General features: G+C 49.0%; 9 protein-coding genes across 9 annotated transcripts; 4 read left to right on the top strand and 5 right to left on the bottom strand.

Annotated features, from left to right (window-relative positions):
* Positions 1-1,443: 1,443 nt before the first annotated feature.
* CTRU02_202654 (uncharacterized protein) lies at positions 1,444-2,268 on the top strand (the record flags this gene model as incomplete). Its single annotated transcript, XM_036728816.1, has 1 exon — positions 1,444-2,268. One exon carries the CDS (start codon positions 1,444-1,446, stop codon positions 2,266-2,268), a length of 825 nt encoding a protein of 274 aa, XP_036579331.1.
* Positions 2,269-6,103: 3,835 nt separating this feature from the next.
* On the bottom strand, positions 6,104-7,911 carry CTRU02_202653 (cytochrome p450 monooxygenase; the record flags this gene model as incomplete). The annotated part of the gene is made up of 4 exons (XM_036728815.1): positions 6,104-6,537; positions 6,607-7,209; positions 7,286-7,354; positions 7,431-7,911. 4 exons carry the CDS (start codon positions 7,909-7,911, stop codon positions 6,104-6,106), a joined length of 1,587 nt encoding a protein of 528 aa, XP_036579330.1.
* Positions 7,912-10,867: 2,956 nt separating this feature from the next.
* CTRU02_202652 (alcohol dehydrogenase (GroES-like domain-containing protein)) lies at positions 10,868-11,784 on the bottom strand (the record flags this gene model as incomplete). Its single annotated transcript, XM_070204066.1, has 3 exons — positions 10,868-11,439; positions 11,488-11,627; positions 11,678-11,784. 3 exons carry the CDS (start codon positions 11,782-11,784, stop codon positions 10,868-10,870), a joined length of 819 nt encoding a protein of 272 aa, XP_070062648.1.
* Positions 11,785-13,133: 1,349 nt separating this feature from the next.
* CTRU02_202651 (NADPH-dependent methylglyoxal reductase gre2 protein) lies at positions 13,134-14,270 on the top strand (the record flags this gene model as incomplete). The annotated part of the gene is made up of 3 exons (XM_036728813.1): positions 13,134-13,155; positions 13,208-13,437; positions 13,497-14,270. 3 exons carry the CDS (start codon positions 13,134-13,136, stop codon positions 14,268-14,270), a joined length of 1,026 nt encoding a protein of 341 aa, XP_036579328.1.
* An 85-nt stretch (positions 14,271-14,355) lies between these two features.
* On the bottom strand, positions 14,356-15,867 carry CTRU02_202650 (C6 transcription factor; the record flags this gene model as incomplete). The annotated part of the gene is made up of 1 exon (XM_036728812.1): positions 14,356-15,867. The coding sequence occupies one exon, from the start codon at positions 15,865-15,867 to the stop codon at positions 14,356-14,358; it is 1,512 nt and encodes a 503-aa protein (XP_036579327.1).
* Positions 15,868-16,705: 838 nt separating this feature from the next.
* On the bottom strand, positions 16,706-19,114 carry CTRU02_202649 (glycoside hydrolase family 5 protein; the record flags this gene model as incomplete). The annotated part of the gene is made up of 1 exon (XM_036728811.1): positions 16,706-19,114. One exon carries the CDS (start codon positions 19,112-19,114, stop codon positions 16,706-16,708), a length of 2,409 nt encoding a protein of 802 aa, XP_036579326.1.
* Positions 19,115-20,001: 887 nt separating this feature from the next.
* CTRU02_202647 (uncharacterized protein) lies at positions 20,002-22,839 on the top strand (the record flags this gene model as incomplete). The annotated part of the gene is made up of 2 exons (XM_036728809.1): positions 20,002-20,432; positions 20,487-22,839. 2 exons carry the CDS (start codon positions 20,002-20,004, stop codon positions 22,837-22,839), a joined length of 2,784 nt encoding a protein of 927 aa, XP_036579325.1.
* Positions 22,840-23,093: 254 nt separating this feature from the next.
* CTRU02_202648 (macro domain-containing protein) lies at positions 23,094-23,920 on the bottom strand (the record flags this gene model as incomplete). The annotated part of the gene is made up of 2 exons (XM_036728810.1): positions 23,094-23,229; positions 23,283-23,920. The coding sequence occupies 2 exons, from the start codon at positions 23,918-23,920 to the stop codon at positions 23,094-23,096; spliced, it is 774 nt and encodes a 257-aa protein (XP_036579324.1).
* Positions 23,921-24,640: 720 nt separating this feature from the next.
* Positions 24,641-26,709, top strand: CTRU02_202646 (glutaminyl-tRNA synthetase; the record flags this gene model as incomplete). Its single annotated transcript, XM_036728808.1, has 4 exons — positions 24,641-24,972; positions 25,026-25,285; positions 25,338-26,578; positions 26,629-26,709. 4 exons carry the CDS (start codon positions 24,641-24,643, stop codon positions 26,707-26,709), a joined length of 1,914 nt encoding a protein of 637 aa, XP_036579323.1.
* Positions 26,710-27,041: the final 332 nt, after the last annotated feature.

The following is a 27,041-nucleotide window of genomic DNA, read 5'->3' as shown; positions in this document are numbered from 1 at the left end:
GCAACGGCGGGCGATTGAAAGAGGTGCGAGACAACAAGGATAACCCTTGGTTCGACTTCAGACCAGCGACGAATTTCTACATGGAGCATGTGCTCCTCGCTCTCTCCGACGCAGCGGCACGATTTTGCAACGACTCGTTGTTGCCAGTTCCTCCAATGGAACATAGCCGTCAAGTATGCGATCATTGTGTGCGGGATGTCGGCAAGGCTGTGCTGCGGCGGTCTGCCACTTCCGCTTGATATGAATCTTCCCTGATGTTGTAGCTCTGGCTCAGGGACACCTTGTGTCCTACTCGGGAATCCGCATTCATGTTAGCCATGATCGGAAAAATCTCCATAGCCTGCTTATCGTCACCCGTCGTGCTCATCATTTTTTGAAGAATGGCCGGATTTGGTCAATTTCTTCCAACACGTACCCTCGTGCGTCTATCCGCAAACTAAGTATGGTCCCAAGCTTCTTTACAAGCTGAATGTCTAATTGGGAGAGCATGATCGCCTTCTTGGAAGTCCTCAGCTGTCTCAAGACCTTTGTTACCTTGGAAACCCAAGATATCGTTCTGGTATTTGCAACTATGTAAATCTCATTCGCCTGATGCCTCACCTACGGACAATAGAAAGCTCTTCTTGGTCCGAATACTATACTCTCGGTAACCTTCATTCTACCGGATGAATCTGGTTTCAAACCGGATGCGGCGCCTTGCTATTGTTCGTCCCAATATTAATGCACTTACAACGCCCCCAGCTTGAAAATCTATCCCTACCAGTGTCAAGGGGAACCTTTGATTGTGTTTTTTTTGCTACGCATGCAGCGGAACATTGTGCTTGGTTGACGATTGCATTGTTCCGGCTGTGGTACTTGTGGCCTTTCACCCCTTGCAGCTCGTCACACCTGAAAGTCACAGTTTAGACGTCCCGGCCATGCCTTTCTCTTGCTTAAACGAGGTAGCGATTTTCCCTCTCAGAGCTGTGCTTCTTTAATTAAAGCACCTCAAGGGGTACGGTCTGGGACTTCCAGGCTGCCATACACTGACTTGATAATGATGAGCAAAAACTGATCTACTCCTTGTAAAAACTTGTGGCTCTTTTTTCCTATCCCAGAAAACCTGGATTTCCTTGTTTTCTTATAAGTAGCCTTTGTCTGCAATTCAAACTAGTTGGGCAATATCCGAATATCTTGTAACAATGCTCTTGAGTGTGACTGAAGATGGCAAGGACGATATGATTAGATGTCCCTTGTGTTTATTTACTTATGTAAATTAATAAAAGCAACAAAGACTGTGCTACGGTTTTGAACCTCGAGTCGATCTTAGCATCTCTTCAGACCTGAGAAATCCCCATTAATCTTCTCAAACACTGGCTATGTGCCTTCCGTCGATCGACCAAACTGCCTCACCGCAAGTCGAAATTTCCTGCCCAGTAGTTGAAATAAGCCAGACCCAGAAACATGACATCGGTGCCCGCTACACTTGGCGTTTATGACCATGACTGGTACAAACGCAATAGCCGCGAAGATCCCGAGGACACAGCAGATATCGATCCCACGGTGACTCCCATCGACACTACCGGCCAAAATGGAGGCCCTGACACGGCTATCGATGAAAAGACGAAAACAGCGAAGCGAGGCAAAGATTTGTCGACAGCTTATATTGCGAGTCAACGACACGGGGGTCTCCATGCGCCTCTCATGAACGTAAACCTCGGCAGGCCCCCTCCGAAGCTGGAGCACTCTGGAGATTGGAAGTTCATCGAGTTTATCCCAGAATGGACAGATCCGTTGTGGTATGACTCCAAACTGGAGGTCGAGGCTTCCGATCCTCACCATCGAATCATTCGTCCGCATAACCTCCTGCGGCACTTGCGGCCGGCACAGCTTCCGATGGACCGCATCCATAACCCCACTGCCATGGCCCTGAGATATGGCATATTTCCGGGACGGACTGATGGACGATCCCGGATGACGCCTACCAGGAGTACCTTCCGCAGGTTTGCCGTTGAGGGTGTCCCGCGTGATGATATACATGGCTTGTACATTGCGCAGCAGGCCAAAGCGTTGGCGGTGAGATCTGGAGTTGGTGACGTGGACGATCTCCTGAAGAAATATTCGGCCATGGACTCCAATGCGAGAAGTCGAATATCGGCACGAGATGAGTTTGTCCTCCAGGCGATGCAAGACATGCAGGACGATGAAGATTGGCAGTCGACTTTCTTCTTCGGTATCACCACTAATGATGTGAGTTCCGCGTTCAGGGTTGCATACGAATCTTACTAATTACGTTACAGCTCATTAATGATGGCATACTCTCTTTAGACAACATTTTTGAGGTGAATTTGCAGAATGATATTCATCGGTAAAATTATGAGCCATGGCTTCAGGTTATTCTTGTCTGTTAACTCGTTCGTTGTTAGGTACTTACGAAGAGAGAAGTGGACGACGACATTGTGGCGTGGGGACTCGGACGGGTTCCCGAGGCTGGTATATCAGACGGGCGAGCGCAAAGGCGAATGGAGCCCGGGAGTAAGTCGAGGGCATCTTCACTCTCCTGATCAAATCGCTAATCTGCCATCTTGAAAGACTGACGATTTCCTTTGGAAACGTCTTGAGCCCGCACTCAAACTGGCCTCCCGGATCCTTACATTTCTCGAGGAGAGTGACCCGTTCTGGAACCGCCTCCTTGATGTTTTCAACCGAGTTCGCATCGGCAACGATAGGGACGACCGGCCTAAGCATCAAAAAGTCACGTATCCCGTGCATTCGTTCTCTATGCAACTCGATCCGCCGGGAACGCCTGTCGTGCCTGAGCATATGAACACGGTTATTGACCCTGTCGAGACAACGGCCAAAATCTTGGACGAGCTCGAACTCCAAATCTGCAGCGCCTACCACGAAAAAGGAGAGTCCACGGCACCCACCGCAGGACTTACCTATTGGGATCAGGATCGTATCACGGTGAACATCTCGGCAGACAGCGTCTGGCCGTTGCTTGTCGACGGGTACAGCAAGGATGAGCGTTTAATGACTTGTTTTACAATCGCGTCGACTCTCATTCATGAGCTTGCGGTGAGTCAATTGTTCTATTATGGGCCCACGCTACTTGCATCGCAATGCTGTTTGCTATGAATCGTACTGAGAATTTTGGTAGCATGCTGTGAACTATGCTCATTACCATTGGCTCGTAAGGCCTGGGCCAGCGGCCTTGAGTGAGTTAGAGGACTTTCCAACGGTTCAGGCAAGGCTCGAGGACATTGGAACGAAGATATTTGGCAACACGGATGAGGGCATGGAACCATACTTTGAGCAAGAACAAAGGGCTGAGCTAGGCTTCTGCATAGAGGGCCACGTAAGTTTCTCCAAAGACATGATGCTCGGTCTGGAACCTTTCTGACATATCGCAGCTTTTTGGGGGCGCCAATTGGTCATTGTTGGGAGGCCACACAGTTCTCGCCAAACATTTGTTCTTCCTACCATCGGGAATCGTTATGAGGCGCTGGCCAACCGGCCTTCAGTCAGATCGTCCATCGTCCGATGCCACCGAGAAAGCACCTTCAAGCCTGGTTTTGAAGAAACCGCCATTGGTGGCAGCCACTTACAGCACCTGCATCAAAGTCGCCCGGATTGCGCGCTTCTTCACCGAGGAGTTCTGGCAGACAGAGGTGCCCCGTTACGGCAACGCAGCGATGCGGCTTGGCTCCGACTTGCCAGCCAGAGTAATACTTCCTACAGACGAGACCTTCTTGCAGGGCGCTTTTAACTCCATACCAGACGAGGATGCTCTCATTTTCAAGGACTGGCCTGAAAACTTGCACAAGACAAACCCACTCGTTGGAGAATTTCTCGAGATGCTGGCCCAAGAGTTTCTCAGGCTGGCTGTCGCCAAGTTCAAATGGCATCGGGACGTTTGCAGCTGGCCGACACGGCGCAGGCTGCTTCAGCAGAGCGGATTGCAGATAATGGTCGTCTTCCTCGAGGCTAGAACGGCATGCTGCTACGAGAAGCTGTGCCAACTAAACCCTGCCACTGCCATGGAGGCCTTGAAGGCTGACCTCTTGACCAAGTACAGAGAAAACATCACCGGGATTGAGGGGAAACACGGCCAACATGATTTCCAGCTCCCCGAGGGTTCGGAAGCGCTCGTGGAAGATGAAGATTTCTGGGAGAATCTCCCGGCCGCGGCGCAAACAGCACCGCGTAGACTCAGAGCCCTGTTTCGCACAATGTATGACGAGCTCTTGTACGAAGTGCGCTGCATTCAGGCCTTGTATCTGGACATTTTCAAGCTCAACGATTTGGATAAAACCATATTTGCCGAACAGCCAGTCATCAAGACGCTCAATGCCAGAGTGAGGAAGATCATTGACTTGCATGATATCCCGCTCGCCGTGTTAGAATGGATGTATCAAATGGACTTCGCGACGGACGTTCCCACAGAGTTTGGAAACAAGTATCTCTCGCTCAAGCAGATGGCCAGCGAGCTGCTGAGATGGGCCGGAGATATTCGTCAAATCAGCAACCATAACTGGACGCAGTTATTGCCGCTTGTCCCAAACATCAACAAGTCGAAGCGCACGGCTTCCATGAGGCTAGTCAAATTTGCAAGAAAGGAGATCGAGCTCATGCCCGTGGCGGACCTGGAAAGGATCCAGGATTTTGTAAAGTGTATGCAGTCGCTCTCCGTCCCAGCCGCGAAACTGATCAATATCGAGACGAAGAGGAATTTCGACCGCTTTATTGAAGACGTGGGAGATAAGTTTAGAGGTGTCTATGGTGACGTGCCGGATGATGTGGAGAGCAACGCTCAAGACGGGGATCCTCTCAGTCATTTTCTCCTGTGCAACAGGATTGAGATGGCGAAAAATACAGATCAAGATCGCAAGCGAGTCAGATATACCGTTCCGCCGAGTCTGCATCATCCGACTTTGATACATCCCTCCACCATGACGGCCCTTACACCGGCCAAGGCTCTCAGCCTCAACTACAGCCCTCCTCAATACGGAGCCGCTTCGAAACACAAGCCAAGAAGTGGCTTCCACCGTTTAGACAGAGACGTAGATAACGTCTTTGCCAGACTTCCTTCGGTGACATTCCCGCCAGCTCGGCGGGATGAATCTGCCTTCGCGAGCAACTTACCATCAGGCCTTCCTGCTGTGTCCCCCATGAAGGAAGTCCAGGAAACGGGCCCCGCCACGCCAGCTTCGATTGGGATCTTCCCAGCACCATATGGCCTAACGGCGTCTTTTACAGATGATCTCCAGCACGAGGCACGGTTCACCGAGGAAGCTGCTAGATATCATCCACAGCCACCTCCTGTCTCCCGAAGTCGCCCAAGGGACGAACTGTTTACCATCTTAGAGTCACCGGAATCTCGAGGGGGTTTCTTGAGCCGGTTTTGGGATCCGAATGAGGGTACACCACCGCGGGAGACTGGTGTTGTTCGGAATTTCCCACCAGCTACGAAGGCTTCTCCCTTGGAGAAGACTGTCAGTTCAGCGAATCAAGGAACCTTTGGTGGCAAATTGCCTTTTGCGTTCGGCTCAGGGGTGGCGCAGAAAAGCGCAAAGGGACATATGCCGTCAGGGTGTTTCGTCGGTACAGAGGGCTTTCTCACTGATGATATGGACTTGGATGCGGAAGACGTGGAGTGGTCAGCAAAGTCGACTCAGGCGCGGATGCAGAAAGATGACATGCAGATGGAAGTTGACTAGAAGAGTTTTATCCATCCTTGAGTTGATTTTTGCGTTTTGCCCCGGGGAATTGAATAGGCCTCAAAACTATCTTGGTGCTTTCTCTCGCAGGAGATACCGTGGAGTGTCAAGGCAAAGATTGAATCACATAAAATAGTTGCAACTGAGAACAAACTGTTGTGAGTGAAGTTTTGTGTATCGGCCTGGTTCTGATTTACAGATCATCCCCTTCCACCTCGAAACTTTGACGAGAATCTATATCTTACATCGAATCATGAAATCGCTTTTCCAGGTTCCTGTTCTATTCTACATTTTTCTTGCAAACCCCGGCATGTGAACAGATCGTGTCAAATGACCTGGTAATCGACTAAAGCCTAATGTTTGCCCTTAATTGTCCCCGAGACTCCACAGTTTTCCAAGACTTTTCACAACGCATCAATATCAATCTCTGGTGCTTCCCGTCTTCTCATTAGCAACTTTGCCGCTCCATCTGCCGACCAGACGAAGCCGTACTCTTGCCAGCAGGGCTTGTATCCTGGCTGAAGCTTCCAGTCATACTTCATAACCAAGTGCGCCAACGCAATCTTCAATTCGTTCGACGCAAAAAAGCGGCCGGGGCAAGCGTGCTGACCGTGGCCAAAGCCTAGGTGGGACGGAGCAGTGCTGACGAGGTGGGCCTGTTTTTCAAGCTTCGGGTTCCTTCGCATGCGAACGAAGCGATACCCATCGAACGCCTCGGGGTTTTCATAAAGGCTCGGGTCGAACATCCCGCCGAGATCGGCAACACAGCGCTCGCCTGTTTGCAGTTGAAGGCCGTTGGGGAGAGTTACCGGGCGGGTTGCGACACGGCTCATGATAGCTGATCAGTGTTAGAAGCGACTACTCTGGTTTGGACGAGAGCAAGCAATGATGGTTTAAAAAAACCTACCTGAAGTTACCGGCTTCAGCCTCTGTGCTTCCTTCAAGACGCTGTCGGTAATCTTCATATTGTAAAGCGCCGTTTTCCTCCAACCCTCGACGCTGAGCACGTCTACTATTTCCTTTCTGAGGGCTCCAAAGAGGTCGGGATTCTCGGCGATGCGCAGCATGGTCTCGACTAGCAGATCGGTAGTGGTGTGTATAGCGACGGCCGATAGTCCCAGTTGCGCCCCTCCAGCATCATACTTGCAGCCATTGCTCGCTTCCTCAAACCAATCGAGACCATCGTTGAACCTAGGAATCGGCTCGCCGTTGGCTTGGGCCCGCGCACGCATATCCCTGCGCTTCTGAAGCACTGGCTCGATGATATTTCTGGCTTCTGCCATCTGGTGTCGGAGGACTTTGCACTGTGGGACAAACCAGTGTGCTACTCGGCGAATCCAGATGGGGTATCCGCGCATAATCTCAGCGCCAAGGAACCCGTTGACCGTGTATGACTTGGTTATGTGAAGCCAAGCTTCGTCGCGGCATACCTCAGCGCCGAGAAACACACGAGAGGAAAGTCGGGAAATAACATCTAGTATATCGTCTTTGATGTTGAATTCTCGCCATTCTAGATAGTGGAGGAGTGTTTAGACATGTTCGAGACTCTGATGGTGTCTTTCTGGGGTGTAGGTTGGTGTGCTTACGGTTGGAGTTTCCGAATCGTAGGTCGACAGCATATTTGGCTTCGGATGATAAGGGTTCGGTAATCTGGTCTTTGGAAGCAAAGAGCAAGTGTTAGCCAAGAAAGGATGTATCGAGTAAGGGCCAATAATAAGCGAGATAGCATACTCAGCAGTTTGGTAATGTACTTCATGATGACCTTTTGAAAGAGTCCATCTGGCCTGTTGCCTACTGCGAATGCCTCAAAACCTGGCAAATGCGGATGGAAATTGTCGGCAAAAGCCTGCATGAAGCTAAGTCCAGGTTCATTGCGAATATCGTTGACAAAGTCGGACGGGATGACTACTGTCTCGCCAACATCAGTCATGATCCTGTAAGGCTGTCCTGGAAACTGCTGCCTGCCGCTTTCCATTAACTTTCTGGCATTGAACAAGAAGCTGTTTTTTCCCTGTTGGTTGAAGAGGTCTAATGACTCTCGAGGGTTGATATAAGGTAGTTTGCGGGAGGGTTTGCGTAAGGAAGGTATCAAGCTGAAGATACTGATGAGAACCACGCCGAGGCATAGGGACGTCCAAACATCCATTCGGCGGAACAAAAAAGAATTTGACCATGATGAAAGGAGGTGCTTTGGAGTCTCGATAATCTCCATGTCTGAATAATTGGAAACGCTTGAAAATCTAAGAGATGAGTTTTGCAACGAAGTGTATCATGAGATGAACTGATACAAAAGAGGTCGATGACCAGAATTTCAGGAGTATTTATAGGTGAAATTTACGACTCTGTTCAAGAATCACCACTATATTAATAAACCCGATAAATTGATTGCATTGAGCTCGTCGGCGGTTTCATTTTCTAGGGCATCATCCCCTACGTCTCGGACTAATCCATCTCGAAGTTCCTGACTTATACCATATTACGAAAATGACACGGGTAGACCCACTAGAGACTCATCGCCAAGGGCGATGGACGAATGGGAAATAAGACAATGAGGGAACTAACCTCTTACGATTCGCGTCTCGCAGATCATGCAGGGTAACTTCCGGAAGACTACGAGAGTCCGACTACGGGAATAGTGGGGCTGCTGGAATTTGGGATAGTTCTTGATACCCCCGGAAGAAACAGTCTTAAAAGCAACGACCTCTAGCTTACATCCTGCTTCTTGATACCACTTCTATCGGCAAACTGTATCAACCAATCGTGTAAGCTTGTTTAAGTCCCTAACGACCCACTACATCCCTACTCAATCAACTTTTAGAAATACCGCGGTGAATGTTCGACGATGTACATGGAAATTCGTTGTAGTCTCGTCTGTCTTTACAACGTCTTTATGTCAGAAATACTTTGGTTTTTAGAACGCATTTGCCGTTCATGTCAAACTGTCGCTTCTTCATAATCTGTATGGTTCTTAAGCTACTTCACTCATGAACGTGGAGACACAAACTTGGTTTAAATCGTTTTTACTTGCTCAAGTCCTTTCAGGAAGGTCAAGAAATATCGTGATGTAAGTTCTGGTTTGTATGCATCCTCCCCGTTCAATTTTTAATGATGATGGGGATCATTTAACAAACTTGAAAGGTATGCTCATGTATAAAGTGAGATAAGATGATCCTGGGTCCGCTTGCCAGCCTTTTCGGCATTTTCGACCTGGAAATAAAAAGTCTTCATCGAAATCAAGCGCCACATTCGAACCAAATCTTTTTTAAGACGACAAAGATAGAGATTGACAAGTCTTGAAGTACTATAAATGCTTGCTTGCGCCTCCATACAGAATGTTAGATTCTCAGCAACGCCTCAAGTCTCACTCACTCATCCATCACTTCAACCTTGATCCAGCAACTACTACTTTGATCAGAATTCGTCAAGATATTCACCGTTCAACCCAAAAGAAAAATGCAGCTTACAACATTTGTTATCCTTCTGGCACCAATTGCCTCACCTCGGCGTATACACTCGCCGGTAGCGTGAACTACTGCAATGAAGGAGGCGCTACATACAACCACTTCAACAACCCACTTAACGTCTGCATAAATCTTCTCAGAGGATATTAATCCCTCGCATTTGAAGACTTCAGGTAGGGCGCCTTGTCACGCCACGAACATCCCTCATCGAACCGCCAAGGAGCTGCGACGAAGTTGTGAAGGGTCGGAACCCGCCTACAGGGTTGCAGTGGCAGCCGCACACTAGCCTCCAGCACATGTTAATAATAGAGGTGCTACCACGTTGAGCTAAACGCCCAAAAGGATACACAACAACAAGCCGTCCGATTTTTGCTTGACTGCACTTGATTAGGGATAATGGCACTGCTATCAACCGGGCATAGCCCGTAACAGAAGTACCAAGTTGCGGCGAGCAGCAGCGGGACATATTGCCAGAACAGCTCGAATGGTTGGGTGTCTTATGTGTCCGGCAGTATTTAGACGGAGTTATAGGCTTCATCAACAGGTCTGGAGAGACTTAATTGTCTCAGGTAGAGGGGCGGGTGATATATGATGGCGAGAGAATTGCTGTCAGCTCATAGTAACAACGCATGGTTTTCAACGTTGATCAGGTGCTCATACAAGGAAGGTTTTAGAGTTAGACAGTATGTACTCAAACTGATATCAGTTTTCTTTTCAAAGATTTGCAAACCCTAGGATAACTGTTTTCAGTATCCTTGCAATTCTTTCTCATATTATCATGCAACCTTGTTCTATTTTCAAATTATCGGCTCTTTCTGCCACCTTCTTCATTTTCCAGGTCCTAATCAGCACACATCTGTTAAAGGACATGCTTTAATTTAGATACTTGGCTTCCAAGATTAAACAGGCAAACGTGCTTGGTAAACAACTCGAGTGAGGATCTTGAATGATGACCTCCCAGCTCTTTGGCTACTGTATGGTTGTTGACCTGTCATTTATGCAACAAAACTTGAACGCTTCCTATGGCTACTCTGTTGGCGTGTTTCCAACTTGAAGTCGGTGCACAAATTGGTACCCCGGTACCAGATGAGAAAAACGCAAATAGACTAGAACAAAGCTATTGACTCAGAATAATGGAACAAAACCTATTCCAATGACCCGCATGAATTTGGAGAAGCTGACATAGCCCAAGTGTCACAAGTCTTAATAAGAACAGTACTCCTCAAAAGCCCGTCGGCATCAATGATGACACAATTTGTGGCACTTTGCTTCCTGAGCAGTATGCTCAGCCTCCGCGCACAATTAGACTACCGACCTCCTCGGTCTCATGTTACTTTCTAGAGGGTCTGAACGTTTTTCACTACAGATAGTATGAGCAGTTGTCAATCTACTTCATAAAGTAATTGTCATAATTTCTGATGTTTTGCATGCTAATCGAAATCAACGTTCCCCTCTGTATACAAAACAGTTCTAAAGCGAACCTTTTCTGAGACCATATGATCCATCGCATCTTGCATCTTCTCGAACGGAAGATTTTCGATTTTAGCCTTGACTCCCGGAGTTTGTTCAAAGTTGATAGCCTCCGCTGAGTCCAATGGATGACCGCTGGCCCAGCCTTCCACTGAGTTCCCTGTGTTGATCATATAGATCAAACTTATCTCGGTCGCTCCGGCAGCTGCCAAGGCAAGAAGCTTCCGCTTGGGTAAACTATACACTCTCGTACCGGTGGAAGGAGATAAAGTGCGAGAGTGGCTGAGAGGATGCCTTTCGCGTGTGGAGGGCATGCCATGCTGATGGCGAAAAGGGCCACGGTTCCGAAATGACCTTCAGTTTCAGCGCCGTAGCAGCAATCGAATCAGCTCTTCCCAACGGTTGAAGCTTCTTCACAGCATTCTCCGCCTTAGTGTTAACGTAGATATGTGCGCCGAGTTCACAAGCAATAGCCCACTTGAAGTCTTCAGAACTCAAGACAACGGTTTTGTAGCCTATATTGCTGGCATACTGCACAACCAGATGACCAAGGCCCCCTATGACCAGAATGGCAACAGTGGTGCCGGGGGAAATCTTCATGTTGCGAATCCCATATAAGACAATAACACCGGCGCAAAAAAGAGGCGCAACCTCAATCGGATCGAGGTCGCGAGGAACATGAACTACAGCTTCCTCACGAAGTAAGGCATAATACGCGTAGCCACCATCTTTGGTAGTGCCTTCGATCGCCTCGTCATCACGGTACTGGAACTGTCCGCGCTGACATAAGCGGCAGGTGCTATCGTGGCCTAGATTTCGTTAGTACATCTCTCAAATCATACTCCATTACCTTAGACACATTAGAGTATCATCTGTATGAAAAGGCCCGCCAACGCGCTCTCCGCCCTTGAATTGAGTGATGCTGTCATCTACAGAGACAATGTCGCCTACCGTCTCGTGACCGGGAACACGATCTTTGATGGGGCCGAACCTGCCACTGGATACGACGTAGTTGGAATAGCAGACTCCAAAAGCCAGAACCTTTACAAAATCTCATTTGCACCGGACTTCTTGAGAGGTAGATCTATCAGCACCATAGGCTCGCAAGCTTTGGCAATCTGCCGAGCTTTATAGATACAGAATAGGGAGCACATATTGACTGGCTTTATAACCTTACGTTACTAGTATTCATGCAATAAGAAACTTTCTACCAATACGATTCAGAACCGGCTCATGGAGTTACCGGGGAAAAGGGAATATTGACCTAAATCCGTGCGTGCCTGCATAAGGATTCTGCGTAAAACTCGGTACTGATCCGAGCTTGGGTAGGGACCCAGCTTCACTTCCAATGGAAAGCCCTCCGAGTTTTCTGACCCCACACTAAAGAAACAATCTTAACTTAGAACACTGTCCAATCAGTCAACTTCAACTTGAGTGCGGAGACGATACCAGCTTGTAGACTGCCGCTTTTGGTGGCCAGCTTAGGTTTAAGAGGCGTTCGCTACAGTAACAATGGCTTAATTGGCATGACAATACTGCATGGGTGGTGCGAGCTGAACAGAGCTTAGGCTACCTGGCATCGTGCTGCTCATTAACAACTCAGTTAGAAAGGGCTGAAGAAGATCATTTGTTGTTGTCGTCGTAGTCTACATGACGACCTTCAAGCTTTAAGAAATTTCGATCGTACTACAGACCCGTATGGTAACCTTGACGGTGTATTTGAAACTGTATTGTGTAGATGCTCCTTATGCATGAGTGCATTCCAAAGAATCTGTCTCCTTTTGACTTATAGCAGGGGGGCGAGAAACAAGTAATTTCAACCAGTTGAGTTCTTCTTCTGTTACCTCTTCTTAGGGTGCTTAGTTTTGTAGTTTAAAATACTCCTCTAAATATGTATTACCTCGTCACGATGTAAGATGAGGCACGAGGCGCGAACAGGAAAGTGTCAAGACTGGCTTTACAGGTATCATTGTTAGTGATACTACAGTCGTCGAGCCCCACTAAACGACCGCCTTCATCTTACCTAAAATGGTTAGTGTTACGTCGTGCATGAAACTCCCACAAATCCAACGACTCGCAGTTCGGATTCCTGTTTCCTACTGCAACAATGAACCCAAGCTAAGGTAACATAAACATGCTTTCGAGCTGAATAATATAGGTAAAAACTCGGCCTGCATATTTAAGTAGCATTTTATGAAAACTCTATTGTTATCTCCGGCTATGGGAACAGGACATCTCCGTATGGGTGTGGAAAGCGTCAGCAGCTTTGTGGAGCAACCGCTTGTCCACAATAAGGTGAGGTGCCTTCAGTAACGATTCAGTATCAAAAGCCGTTTTCCTATAATTTGACCTCTGTTCTGCATTTTGGCAAACTCAAAGATTGTATTTTTTTATTGCGCTTATATTGAACCTTCTTGTATCGTGCAATTCTTTTCAACTCCCTGCTATCATCGGCTCATCTAAAGTCTCAAACTACAATACCAACGCCTTCCTAACCCTCACAATGACCAAAGTTCTTGTTACAGGTAGTCTCGGTTCACTTATACCAACGCTCATGATTGATTAACATTTATTTAGGAGGAACCGGCTTCCTTGGCGCTCATGTAGTCGACATTCTCTTGCAACGAGGGCACACTGTCGTTGCTACCGTCAGATCCGAAGAGAAGGGTGCCTCAATCAAGGAAGCCTTTCGAGATAGTCCTCAACAAAACCTCAGCACGATTGTGATACCAGACATTGCAGCCAAAGGAGCTTTTGAGTCGCTTGCATCACACAATCTTGAGGCCGTGATCCACGTCGCCAGCCCGGTAAATCATATCCAAGTATGCATTGTCTTAGAAAGAAGATCTGTCTGACTGAATCCTAGTTTCACTACAACGTCACGGATCCCAAGAAAGATCTCATCGACCCGGCTGTGTTGGGCACGACCGGCGTCCTTCAGGCAGTGAAAGACTCCTGCCCCACTGTCAAACGCGTTATCATCACAGCTTCTTTTGTCAACATGCTCGATTTTAGTCTTGCTGCTAAGAAGGCCGTGAAGACATATTCTGAGGATGACTGGAGCCCTCTCAAAATTGAGGATGCCTACAGTAACGGTCTGATGGCTTATTGCGTTTCCAAGATCGAGGCCGAAAAGGCTGCCTGGGCTTTCGTTAATGATGAGAAGCCTGCCTATACGCTGACAGTCATTAACCCACCCCTTATATTCGGTCCTCCCAGGCTGCCAGTTAAGAATCTCTCGGCAGTAAACACGTCGAATCAACTGTTCGCTGAACTCATTCTCGGGAAACACAAGACCGGCCTGCCTCCCACAAACTCACCCGTCTGGGTTGATGTACGCGATGCAGCGCTAGCCCACGTCAAGGCTATGGAACTGTATGAGGCGGCTGCCGGAAAACGTTTCTTCTGCGCTGGTGGCTTGTATAGCAACTTTGAAAAGGGCAAGATTGTGTACGACAACTTTCCCGAGTTGAGGGACAGGATTCCCGAACCAGCAAATATGGGTGGAATGCCCGATCCGAGCATACAGTCATATGGCATTAACACATCTCGGGCTGAGACTGTGCTGGGTATGGAGTGGACGCCGCTTGAGAAGACGATTGTGGATTCCGTCAAGACATTCATTGATTTGAAAGAGTGAGTCTACAGAATACAGAGGGATGTTGATCTACATGTAAAATCATACAAAGATGCAAATGATTTTACTCAGGTAGACCTCTTTCTTATCAAGCCGTGAATGCATAACTACCGGTCATTGCATGGACTGTCCAGTAATCCAAGTCGGGCTGTGTCTCAATCAGCTCGAGAACTTCCTTAGCTGCTCTCAACCCTCCCGATGTCCACATAAAATTCAGACACCGTCCGATCCAGCTTTGAACCAGGGGGTTACCAGTCATCTGATGAACAAAAAACAATGGGGCAAGTAAGGTACTGCATTGTAGTTGCTGCAGGGGTGAGAACGGGAGGGCGTTTGTATCTCGTACGCCACGTAGTATGAACTGCGGTACTGAGGCGCAGGTTTGATCCACCATCCTATTAATATCCCCGCAAGAATCCTCTGCTGACTGGTTAAAGTGCTCCGGTGCATGCTGTCTGATTATTTTATGAAGAAGAAGACGCGCAGTTCGAAAAGCATTTGAGACTTGGTTGATATAATGATCAGGATAAACGTCGTAGTAGTCTCCCAATACCAGCGTGTTTTCCCCTGGATTTTGTATCCTTTGAGGCTCCCAAGAGGAAGTCCGCATCCTGTCAAGTTCATCCAGCTGGCTGTACAAACCTCTTGCTTTTACAACTATTTGGGCTTTCGATATTTCTCCTCTGTCAGCCTGCGTTTTAAGGTTGGCAATGTGGGCTAAAATCCCCAAGAAAGTCCACTTGGGGCTATGAACCCGATGGTGAATGTTCCGGCGTAGCGCCATTAGTTGATTAGGAATACACTCTCCGACTGTCATAGACGTGACGGTGACAGCTGCGGTAAGGCGGGCCGCGAGCTGACAACCAGTAGGCGTTGAGATAATATCGCGCGCATGGGTGTCAAGAAGCGATAAACCGCCTTTAGCATGGCTTATCCATGACTGTGTTGCCCCAGGCTTTCGGTGGACCATCTTTTCGTACATGTCGAGAAGTAGCACCGACTGGAGGAGCTTCTCGGCCTGCTGCGGATCCATGTACACTAGGGCGTGGTTCAGCCGCCGGATCGCCACGATGTATCTCGAGTTTGCCAAGCCTATGAGTTGAGCACTATGAAGTTGCGAGCCCATGAAAGCTAAGCTGGCGGCCTCGACGCTGGCTGAAAGGTGATCAGAGGCCTGCGCCGTCCGATAGTAGAATGGAACTTCGCCCATGCTCCGGGTGAAGCTAGCGATGTATGTTGAGAAAAAAGCGTAACGGGCTTTGGCATCCCAGCTCAGTTCGAAGCCGGTCGGCTGAGTCGGCAACAGCTTCACTGGGGTCTTACTACGCCGCGCGACTACCTTTGTCTCAATGGACAGCGACTCATCATGGAACTGTAGGGCATCGGGGTTGCGGTAGCCGTGGCATATGGTTCTAGCCCTACGGCACTGCCCACAGGTATCAGGCTGTAGGTCGCACTGATAGTCATAGCATCCCGTAGTTAGTAAAACTTCTGTAAAGAAAGAAGAGGTATTGTCAATGGGAATAACCAGGAGTCTAACCCTCAACTTTTTTGCCCGACAGGGTGCACAGGCTAGGGACAACCGGCCGCGGTTGACCATCGTGTTTTAGTCTTCAGTCGTCTCAAAATAGAAATGTAGCGCCGATGATGTGCTACTGAAAGGGAGAAGATCTCTGGTGAAACGCAAATTGTGAATTACCAAAAGTGACAAAGTGCATCAAGCAACGTGAGCAACCCGGAATCTCCATGATCGGGTACGGCACTGCTTAGTCATTAAGGACTGCAGTTTCCGGCACCATATTATCTACATTGCCCATAGCGTCGCTGCAAGATGTTCGAATCAGGTTAGCCTTACGTTCTAGAAACTTTAATAAGTGGGCGGATTCCATCGCAGTGGACAGCACACAGGTGAACCACCTGAATGGTACAGAGAGAATAGGCTGGAGGAATGCTATGAATAGCAGTGGCTCCACCGCAAGAGGGGATTAAACCAGTAAACAGAGCTGGTGAAAACGTCGTATTCTCTGGAATGACACAGCTAAAAGAGGTTGCCAAGTTCCACAGTGGTGTGAGGCACATAGCGCCTGGATTTAGGACAACCAAGGTGAATATTGCCATAAAATATCTAGCCAGATTTCGCCGACTAGGACCTCTGTTAATCACCAAGAACATATAGGTGACATATCTCGATTTTTTGATGATTATTAACTTGAATAAGAAAGCCTATGTCGGTCATGGATTGCAGGTTGAGCAACAACGGGCAGCCATCAAATATTAAGTTTGACAATGTAAATCATGATCCGTCCGTAAGATAACTAAAAAATAACTTGATTTCAAACATTCTTTCCTGCCATCTGTTAGATGAGTTGCTACGTACAGTCCTTTCCTGCATTCTATTCTTCTAAAACAGATGTAAATCTCTATCCTATCCTGTTAATCTAGCTTATTCTTTGTGCAAAAATGGCCAAGAGAAGTGCAAGAGCTGGCAACAGTAACATAACGACAATCAAGCCAGGGTCTAGCTCTTCCAAAGCAAGCTCGCTGCTGGGTGAGATGAGGCTTAGTGGGAACCTTGGCGGAACTGCCCGGCGACGCCGTTCAACCCTCTCCAAGAGGTGTCTGCCCAGGTTAGGGATCTCGACGACGAGACGGTGGCGGTACACCTCAGCCTTGTGACGAACGTAGAGCGTCTGTAAGTCAGCGTCATACGACCAATCTCCATCGCTTACTTTAACGTTGATGCCACCATCGTAGTGATACTTTGGAATAAACACTTCGGTCGTCCTTAGCTTGTCCGATTGCTTTTCACCAACCCGGTCTTGGCTGGTCCACTCGAACTCATACTTCAATGTGCGAGGATCCCAGTCAGATCGCAGAGGGCGGCCTGCGATTTTGACGGCGTAAGGGCGGATGATAACGTCGAGGACCCGTCCACCGCGATACAATTCGTCCTTTGCGTGGTTCTCGTTGGCGTAGTCTTGCATGATGTGGCCAGGTTTCTCCTCCGTATCACCATTAATGACGGAGAAATCCTCCTTGTTCCAGCCATCACCATACTCAACTCGGTTGTCAGGATTATAATTCCACAAGGTGAAGCTGACCATGTTGTCCTCCATGGCTGCTATAAGGGCATGCATCAGCTCTCGCTGCTTGTCGTAACATCCCGTGGCGAAGGCTTCTCTATCGTTGATATCAAACGAGATGCCTACTTCGCCAATAAGAGCAGGCACATGGTCACCCAGCGATGCCCTGCCATACTTGAGAATATTGCCGATTTGGAGACGGTAGTTCTTGCGCAGGGCTCGTGCACCAAAGTAGAGCGCCTTAAGCACGAACATGCCCCTAGAAAGCCCTTGAACGTTGACGCTCATCCACGAATGGTGCTTGCTGAAGAGCACGTTGAGATCGTAGAAGTGAGGCCCGAATACCAGATTGTCCGGCTTTTTGGTGTCGATAACAGTTTTGGTGGCATAGTTCTGCTTCTGTACTTTTTTCGCATCTTTGGAGTCCTTCTCAATCCACGGAGGCATGAACTCATTCGGTATCGGCTCGATGAAACAAAACTGGCGCGATGATTTTCGCGAGACACGTTCCGAAAACCGTCTGAGAAAGGGAGCGTAAAAGTCGCGGTACCACTCAATTGGTTGGCCCTCACGACCAGGCCGGTGGTCCACCTCGAAGTAGTTCGCCTGGAGAACTTTCGGGCTTTTCTTGCTGTCATCCCACTCCCACGCGCCATGAGCACGCCACACACACTCGCCTAGGCCTTGATTCTTGCCCTTGGAAGCCAGCCAAGCGGATCGCCCTTTCGGGTCAACAAGAGATCGATGAGAGACGCGTGTTGGGAAAGGCCACGACTTGACATAGTAGTCAACCTCTTGGGCGTACCCGCTGGCAAGGGCAAGGGCTTGTGTCAGGGATGGATAATGGCCAATGTGGAGATCGGTATCGTAGTTCCAGCCATGGAAGCCATGGAGGTTGATCAAGCCGCGATGCGGCTCGTTCATCGGCTCAAAACCAATACAGGCTTCAAGGCCAACAACTTCATCCGCCAGCCGTCCAAAAGCTTCTATCAAGGCGCCTTGTAAAAGCTCTTGGGCAGAGACAGTCTCTTCTTTACCTCCATTGCTGGACCGTCGCTGGCACTTCAACTTGGGTGCAAGAGCTTCACCAGCCCAAAACAGCGTTGCCATTGTCGATGCAGCCAGTTTTTGATAACCAGAGGGCCAAACAAACGGACCACTGGGCTCCTTCTCATTAACCGGCGCAGATGCTCGCCGTAGCTCATCTTGCCCATGAACATAGGCGGCACCTGTATCGGTAAAGGACTCAACATCCAGCCCCGCGACTTCGAAGGTCCATCCTGGTGCACCGCTACCGCCGCTATACCTGCTCCAGACATCTTGATGTGCGCAAATGAAGCACTTCAATCCGTAAGCAGGCATCATTTCAATGAGTTTCCGGAGATACTCAATGTACTCCAGGTCAACGTCAGTCAGAGGATCAGGTCCTGCATGTCCGATTGATTCCCATGTGACAAGCAGGCGAATAAGCGGAAGGCCCCAGGCCTGAAGCCGGCGAAAGTGCAGAGGTGCATCCTTGAGAGGGAATGGTCTGCCAACGAAGGTCACGGTTCGATGCTCGAAGAAGCCCTCCGTGAGGTGAGATAGACCGTTGGGTTGAGTGGGGAGCTTGCTGGCTCCGGAAATGTTGAGGCCATGGAGAGATAGTGTGCGGCCGTATCCATCGATAAAAAGGCCATCCTTCAGCGCAATTGGGCCTCCTAATGCTGCTTCGGAGAGGTCGTTAGCGGCATAATTCGCTGCTGTGGTGAGAGGCGGTGACATCTTGGAATGCTTCGACAGGCACGAATCAGCTTGCTTGATCGTCGTGCTGTCTCATTACGCGTATTGATAGGCTTGCTGAAGATGGACCCCTTGCCGATAGGACAGATGGGTTAGTTTGACCTTTAGTCAGCAGACGCCACACCATGGCGGTGCAAGGAAGTGTGGCGTAGCACTTCATTCGGTGTTATCTTCCTCTCCAGAACACGAAGCCATCTTGAACCCACAACAGTAGATGACGTTTATGTACATGGTAAAGTCGTTGGTAGCATTAGATTTCACAACCTAAATTCCGCATTGTGAAGTTGGTTGAAAGTTAGATCAAATCTTATCATAGGTACTGCGGCACAGTACTTGGCAGCTGCTATTGCAAGGTCGAATGAGTTCTTGACTAGATTTGTCTTACAGCAATATCTAATTTCCATCTCACTTTGATTCAAATTATCTCTTTACCACAGGGAGGGGAAGTAACAAAATGGTCATGCAGTCACGATTTATGTCCAAATGAGGTACTGTAATGGCAGATGGTTGAAAAGAGTCTCAAATCCTACTTGAATGTAAAACAGCGAAAACATTTGAAGATTCTTCTGGTCTCTTAGAATTCTTCCATGAAGATGGTAAGAATATGTTGTCTTAATTCGGGTCATTTGTGCTTAATGCCCTTTGAGGTAGAGGCTTGGACAGCGAACAGGCAGATGCAGAAATGTGGTGGAGCACCAACGCTAGCGAATCCTGTTGCCTGCTTACTGCAATATAAGTTCAGCAGCCCTGGTCGTGCATTCCTTCAAACTCGTAATCATCATTCCAGATTAACTTTGACTAGCACCCAAGAAAAGGCCATACAGTCTTGTCCTCACCTCTCGGAAAGCACTTCCTCAAGCGACTTCGCCATGGCTGAATCTCTTACAGCCCTTGGCGTCGCTTCTAAAATCGTCCAATTCGTCGAGATAGGCCTCAAGGTATCCAAAGCCGTCATTGAGACGCATCAAAGCGTTGATCCTGACGACTTGGCTGACCGCAACGCTGACTTGTGCTTGATGACAACCAGCCTCGAGAACAAATGTACTGTGCTTCAAAATGACACTGGCTCGAAGGCCGACGCTATCACAATGCGCCTCTTGAGTCGTTGCATAGATGTAGCTAAAGAGCTGCTTTCGGAACTCGACCATATCAAACTGAACAACGAAAAGCGCCAAAGCAGACAAGTGATATTTCCCGCGTTCTTAAAAGCGTACTGGGAAAAGAGCAACATCCATGGTATTCAAGAGAAACTGGTCCAAATCAAAAATGAAACCTTTGAGCGACTTGAAACACTTCTCCAGTGAATTAGACCCAAAACTCTCCGGTCGTGTAGCGAAAGCTAATTCTCGTGCAGCGAATACCACCTGTCGCTGTCAGAGGCCATTCGTTCGTTAAAAGACGAATCCTCAAACTGGAACAGCGCCACTGAAGAGAGGTTGAACGTCATGGCACGAGAATTGGCAAACCTGCTTCGTTCTGAGAACGATGAGAAATTAAACGAGTTTTCTGATGACCTCGCATCCTTTGCCAAAAGATTGTCAGAATTTGTAGATGAAGCCGGAAAAAAACAAACGACATGGACCATCCTTAAAAGTCTTCTTTTCATTCAGACTAAGGAGAGGCAAAGCGGAATTGCCAAAGCACATAAAGGCACTTTTGAGTGGATATTTGGCGAATCCTCAGCCGTCAGCTTTCCATCTTGGCTACGAGAACCAAGCAATAGTGTTTTTTGGGTGACGGGAAAGCCTGGGTCCGGCAAGTCTACACTTATGAAGCTCATTTCAGACCATGAGAAGACACGATCACTGGCTGAGGCATGGGCTGGGTCGAAGCCGCTCATTATCGCGAGTCACTTCTTCTGGAGTGCAGGAACACGATTGCAAAAGTCTCAAGAGGGCTTGCTCAGGACACTACTTTTCCAGATTCTTGTCCACTGCCCGGAATTGGTTCCAGAAATCTGTGCAAAGAGATACACGAACCCATCTAAGCTACTTGAACCTTGGAGTGTTGAAGAACTTTTGCAAGCTTTTGTCAAACTTCAAAGCTTAAGTGAACTCCCTAGTCGAGTGTTGCTTCTTATTGATGGACTCGATGAGTACAGCGGAGGGGCGAAAGATGTAACAAAGTTCCTCCATTCCGTTGGAAACTCATCAGATATCAAAGTCTGCTGTGCCAGCAGACCATGGCCTCATTTCCTCAAAGCATTCAAAAATACTCCCTGGCAAGTTGAGATGCACAAAATGACGAAAGCCGACATGCAATCCTACATTGAAGATTGCTTTAGCAAGAATGAGAGGTTCCAACAGTTAAGGACTCAAGAACAGATTCTATCGGATGAGATCATCCAAGAGATTTCAGAAAAAGCAGATGGAGTATTTTTCTGGGTTTCCCTGGTGGTGAAGGGTCTTGTCCGTGGTATAGACAGTGGCGACGACCTCAAGATTCTTCAAAAACGACTACTTGAGCTCCCTTCAGATCTTGATCAGCTTTTCCAGAGAATGCTTGACTCAATTGAAGAAATTCACAGAGAAGAAGCCAGCTTTGTATTTACATTGTTGCTCACTGCGAAGTCCTCGCTGCCAGTCCAATTCTTCCGAAGCTTGACAGAGCTTCAAATTCTAGCTTCTAACATGAAGTGGGGCACCCCTTACTATGGAGGTACTTGCATACCCGAGAATTCGTTGGATAAAGAGAACCGGATTCTGGCTCGATGCCGTGATCTCGTCCAATCTTGGGAGGGCGCCCTGGATTTACCACGCCACAATGACATAAGACTCGGATTCCTTCATCGAACTGTGGTCGAATTTCTTCAAGAAACGCCCATGTTGCAGCGCTTCGTTGACCAGCTCCCCGTGAGTCCGTGTCTTCTGCTTGCAGCAGCCTATTATCTTGAAGCCCAGCCTTGCGGCAATGCTTCCCGTACAATCGACGAGGATTACATTTTCAGAATGTGCTACTTGGTGCAAGAAATAGAAAGCGACGCCGAAGAGAAATATGATGAGCTTTTGTGGAGACTACTATTGGTGTTGCGTTTTATCTTGGAAGCTAAGGCCACGATAGTGACGGCGCGTGGTTTTACGAGTATCTTCCAGGGGCCGCATCCCAATGCCTTGCGGGTTGTAGCATATGCTCAAGCCCGTGTGTTGCTGAGGCTTAATCAAATCCCCCCCGACAGCCAACTGACTGCCTCACATCTGATAATCACGCCGGGACTCTTATACGGGACCCCGTTCATCGAAGCGGGTGATCGTTTTATAGTGCACTGGTCAGACTCAATCGACCTGGGGCTTCTTAACTCACTACTCGACTTTTACAATGCGAACCTCACCACCTCTAGGAAGCACATGAATATTGTTTGGAGGGTTCTCATGCAGCTAATAGCTGATACTCGGTCGCATACTGCATTCACTAGACAGTTATTGCAAGCCTGTAAGGTGTTTGTCGAACGTGGGGCCCCTAGATTCATCTCGCCGCCACCTCACGGTTCGCCAGTGGATCTTCCGGAATCCCTTTTGAGCAAGGTAGATCAGTATGGAAGGTTGGACGTGATAGACATGCTGCAGTCTAGTAATATCTTCAGGGCAACTGATCTGGAGGATCTGGAGGCGCTTTTCCCCTCACAAACAGCGCTTCAGAACATGCTATCAATGTTTGATCCAGTTTGGAGAATATTCCCAAACCTGGGCGGAGAGTCTATTGCTCGATAGTCATCGTTCGGAGTGTGAAGCATTCACGTAATGAAGAATGTTGCACAGAGGAGATTGTATCTAAGGTTATCGCGGAAGAATGTCATGCGATGGGAAAAAGTAATCATCATAGGTAATGCAACTAAAAACTGTATATAATCCGGCTTGCTTTTGTCCGTCCTGACTCCACTAACTCCAAAACAAGCGCTGCCTTCCAAACGACAACCGTCCAGAAAGCATCAGGTCATGTTGTTTTGCGCAAACGACATGGATGCTTATGAAGAAGGGTCGCCCTTGGGGACGCTGGGAAGCTCAGCAGCCACTGCCTTGGCCTCTTCAGTCTCCTCTTTGGAGGGGCCATCAGAGACTTCTCCATCAGCGGCCGTACTGTCATTAGGAGGAAAGAATTTCCTAGTAGGGATATCAGTGATGGGTTGATGAAAGCAGCGGCATGCCAAACTTACGGAAGGGTTGCGTTGTAGGCATTGACATCTTTCATTTCGAAAGTGCAGAACACAACCTTGTCTAGCTTCTTGCCATTCTCGCCATCTAGGAACTTTCTCACAACACCAGCAGCCACTGGTGCAGCCTCACGACTTGGATAACCGTATACACCGGTGCTGATAGCGCTGAAGGCGATGCTGCGGCAACCATTCTGGACAGCGAGCTCCAAGCTGGTCTGGTAGCAGCCCTTCAGTTTCTCCTCGGACGACCCAGGTGATAGCTCATCGTAGACAGGGCCGACTGCGTGAATGACTTTCTTGCAAGGGAGATCATAGGCGTTGGTGATTTTGGCAGAGCCGGTGGCACAGCCGTTGAGGGTGCGGCACTCTTGCAGCAGACCGCGGCCGGCGGCGCGATGAATTGCACCATCCACACCACCGCCGCCGAGAAGGCTGGTATTGGCGGCGTTTACGATGGCGTCGACGCCAAGCTTCGTAATGTCGCCGCGAATGACGCCAACCTTTTGGTTGTGTGACGCATTGGGTGGATGAAGGGATTTCGTGGGTGCTGAGAGCTTACCGAGCTTATACAGAAGCTCAACGGTCGGGATGTCGGCGACGGCGATGGTGGCCATTTTGGCGGCTTGTCTAATTGGCATAGACGGAATTTATTGTTCTTTATTTGTGATCGGCTTCGTAGGCTGATTCAGATGCGATGTTGATTTCCGTAGGGCAGGAAGAGATTGAGGTGTTGGTGACAAAAAGACGGCTGGCCGGAAACAGGAGAGGTGGGAGCCCATGACGAAAGAGGAGCCCCGCGAAGCTGAGCTTGAGCTTTGGCTTATCGGAGCTTATCGGCTTATCAGATTAGATTGTTCTGGAAGTATTCGGTGAGCATGACATTACCACCCTTATTGTGAAGAGATTGTCTCCCTAGTCAATGAGCAATCTTGTTTGATTATACTGAGATCGATTTAAAAACTACATGATCCCTTCTTATTTGAAGTAAATTAATTTTTTTTTGGATACAAGGCATTTGAAATCATTTGGAAAAGGCGTCCCCGTCTGGCTATGAACCGGCTTATCTTCCGGATGTCTTATCGTAGGTGATTCTTATCTTATCATTAGCGGCCTTCTGTCGCGTGTCGCAGGGAAGCCACAGCGGCTGACCCCTCGCCCCTCGTTTCCGAACCCATTTGAGTCATCTCCGCCGTAAAAGAAGTGTTGCCCCGCCACCACAACCACACATTTTTGACGCCCTCAACTTTACGTTGAACGTCCAATTCTACCGATCGCGATACCTCAACTGACGGCACGATTACCACGGCACCTCTCGAACTTTCCTTTACCGTCGTTCTCTCCGATTGAAATTCGACAATATGGCGGACGCTGCTGCCGACCCCACAACCAAGCTGGCCGAGTCGACGGCCAAGCTCCAGCTCGATGAGGAAACGGGCGAGATGGTCAGCAAGGGCGAGCTCAAGAAGAGATTGGCCAAGCGCGCCAAGAAGGCTGCCACTGAGAAGGCCAAGGCTGCGAAGGAGGCCGCTGGTGGTGGAGAGAGCAAGCCCAAGGCCGCACCTAAGCCCAAGGTCGAGGAGGTTGTCCTGGACCCGCAGGCTATGTTCAAGCAGGGCTTCCTGGAGGAGGTCTACAAGGAGAGGCCATCTGAGAATGTTGTGACGCGATTCCCTCCTGAGCCTAATGGATAGTAAGTGTGATAAGCTCCTCCCCGTAAACATCACGCCACTAACAGCCTCCCTGCCTGCATATCGGTCACGCCAAGGCTATTGCCGTCAACTTTGGCTTCGCCAAGTACCACGGCGGTGTCTGCTACCTGCGATACGACGATACGAACCCCGAGAAGGAGGAGGAGAGATACTTCACGGCGATTGAGGAGATGGTTCGCTGGCTCGGATTCACGCCCTACAAGATTACCTACTCGAGCGACAACTTCCAGAAGCTGTACGACCTGGCAGAAAAGCTCATCACACTGGAGAAGGCCTATGTCTGTTACTGCAATGGTAGGTTGCTTTCAAGCGCATAATGAATCCGGCTTGCTGACTTGTTTACTAGATACCGAAATTAAGCTCCAGCGCGGCGGAGAGAAGGGCGCCACCCCCCGTTACCGATGCGACCATGCGAACCACACCGTTGACGAGAACCTCCAGAAGTTCAGAGATATGAGAGATGGAAAGTACAAGCCCAGGGAGGCCTTCCTTCGTATGAAGCAGGATATCACCGATGGCAACCCCCAGATGTGGGATTTGGCCGCCTACCGCATCAAGACCGACACTCCTCACCACCGCACTGGCTGGGACTGGAAGATCTACCCCACATATGACTTCACGCACTGCTTGTGCGATAGCTTCGAGGGCATCACCCACTCCCTGTGCACAACTGAGTTCGTCCAGAGCCGTGTTTCCTACGAGTGGCTGAACAAGACGCTTGGTGTCTACGAGCCCATGCAGCGCGAGTATGGTCGTCTGGGCATCACTGGCACTGTCCTCTCGAAGAGGAAGATCTTGAAGTTGGTCGAGGAGAAGATTGTTCGCGGCTGGGATGATCCTCGTTTGTACACTCTGATTGGCATCAAGAGGAGAGGTGTTCCCCCTGGTGCTATTCTGGACTTCGTCAACGAGCTGGGTGTCACCACCTCCGTCTCTGTGATCCAGATTAAGCGTTTCGAGCAGACTGTGCGCAAGTATCTCGAGCGCACCGTCCCCAGACTGATGATGGTCCTGGATCCAATCCCAGTTGTCATTGAGGACGCCGAGCCCGTTGACGTCGAGCTTCCCTTCTCCCCCAAGGACCCCAAGATGGGCTCTCATACCGTCAAGTTCACGCCTACTGTCTACATCGACAGCGCCGACTTCAGAGAGGTCGACAGCAAGGACTACTTCCGCCTTGCTCCCAACAAGACGGTCGGTCTGCTCAACGCGCCCTTCCCAATCAAGGCCACCTCCTACACTAAAGACGAGACCACGGGCAAGATCACCGAGATTCGTGCCGTGTTCGACAAGGAGACCAAGAAGCCCAAGGCTTACATCAACTGGGTTGGCACTGATGGCTCCAAGAGAGTTGAGGCTCGCATCCACAACTCGCTGTTTAAGAGCGAGAAGCCCGACGACGCTGAGGGCGGTTTCCTCAACGACATCAACCCCGAAAGTGAGGTCATCTACCCTAATGCCATTATCGAGAGTGGCTTCGACGAGGTTAAGCGCCGTGCACCTTGGCCTGAGGCGGCTGGCGAGAGTGAGCTCGGCAAGGGTGGACCGGAGAGCGTTCGCTTCCAGGCCACTCGTATTGCCTACTTTGTAAGTGCCTTCGCATCCAGAATCATCGAAAATATACTAATACTATGTAGGCCGTCGACTGCGACAGTACCGATGACAAGATTGTCCTTAACCGTATTGTGTCATTGAAGGAGGATGCCAACAAGAACTAGCATGCTGGGGCTGATTGACTAAAAAGCAGGAGGTTGAATTGATGGTCAAAGGCGATGGGTGATGTGGGAGCATTGGAGTTGCATAGACGGGGTTAAAATACCAAGCAAAAATCCACAAAAAGTGGTAGTGAATGATTTCATTTATTTTGTTAGCAGATCTCCTTGGAACTAGTGATTCATTGTGAATATCTTGCAGTCTCTACAACCGGCCAGCGTAGACTATGTGTTGATCGTAGTGCGGAGAAAAGGTGACCCTAGAAATGCAGACCGAGGCTTGCTGAACAGGAAGTCCACTGGAACTCAACGGAATACAACACACAGAACCTGGCACT

This window comes from Colletotrichum truncatum, assembly GCF_014235925.2.
Source record: "Colletotrichum truncatum strain CMES1059 chromosome Unknown Contig_0001, whole genome shotgun sequence".
NCBI lineage: Eukaryota > Fungi > Ascomycota > Sordariomycetes > Glomerellales > Glomerellaceae > Colletotrichum > Colletotrichum truncatum.
This window is presented reverse-complemented; position numbering and strand designations above follow the sequence as displayed.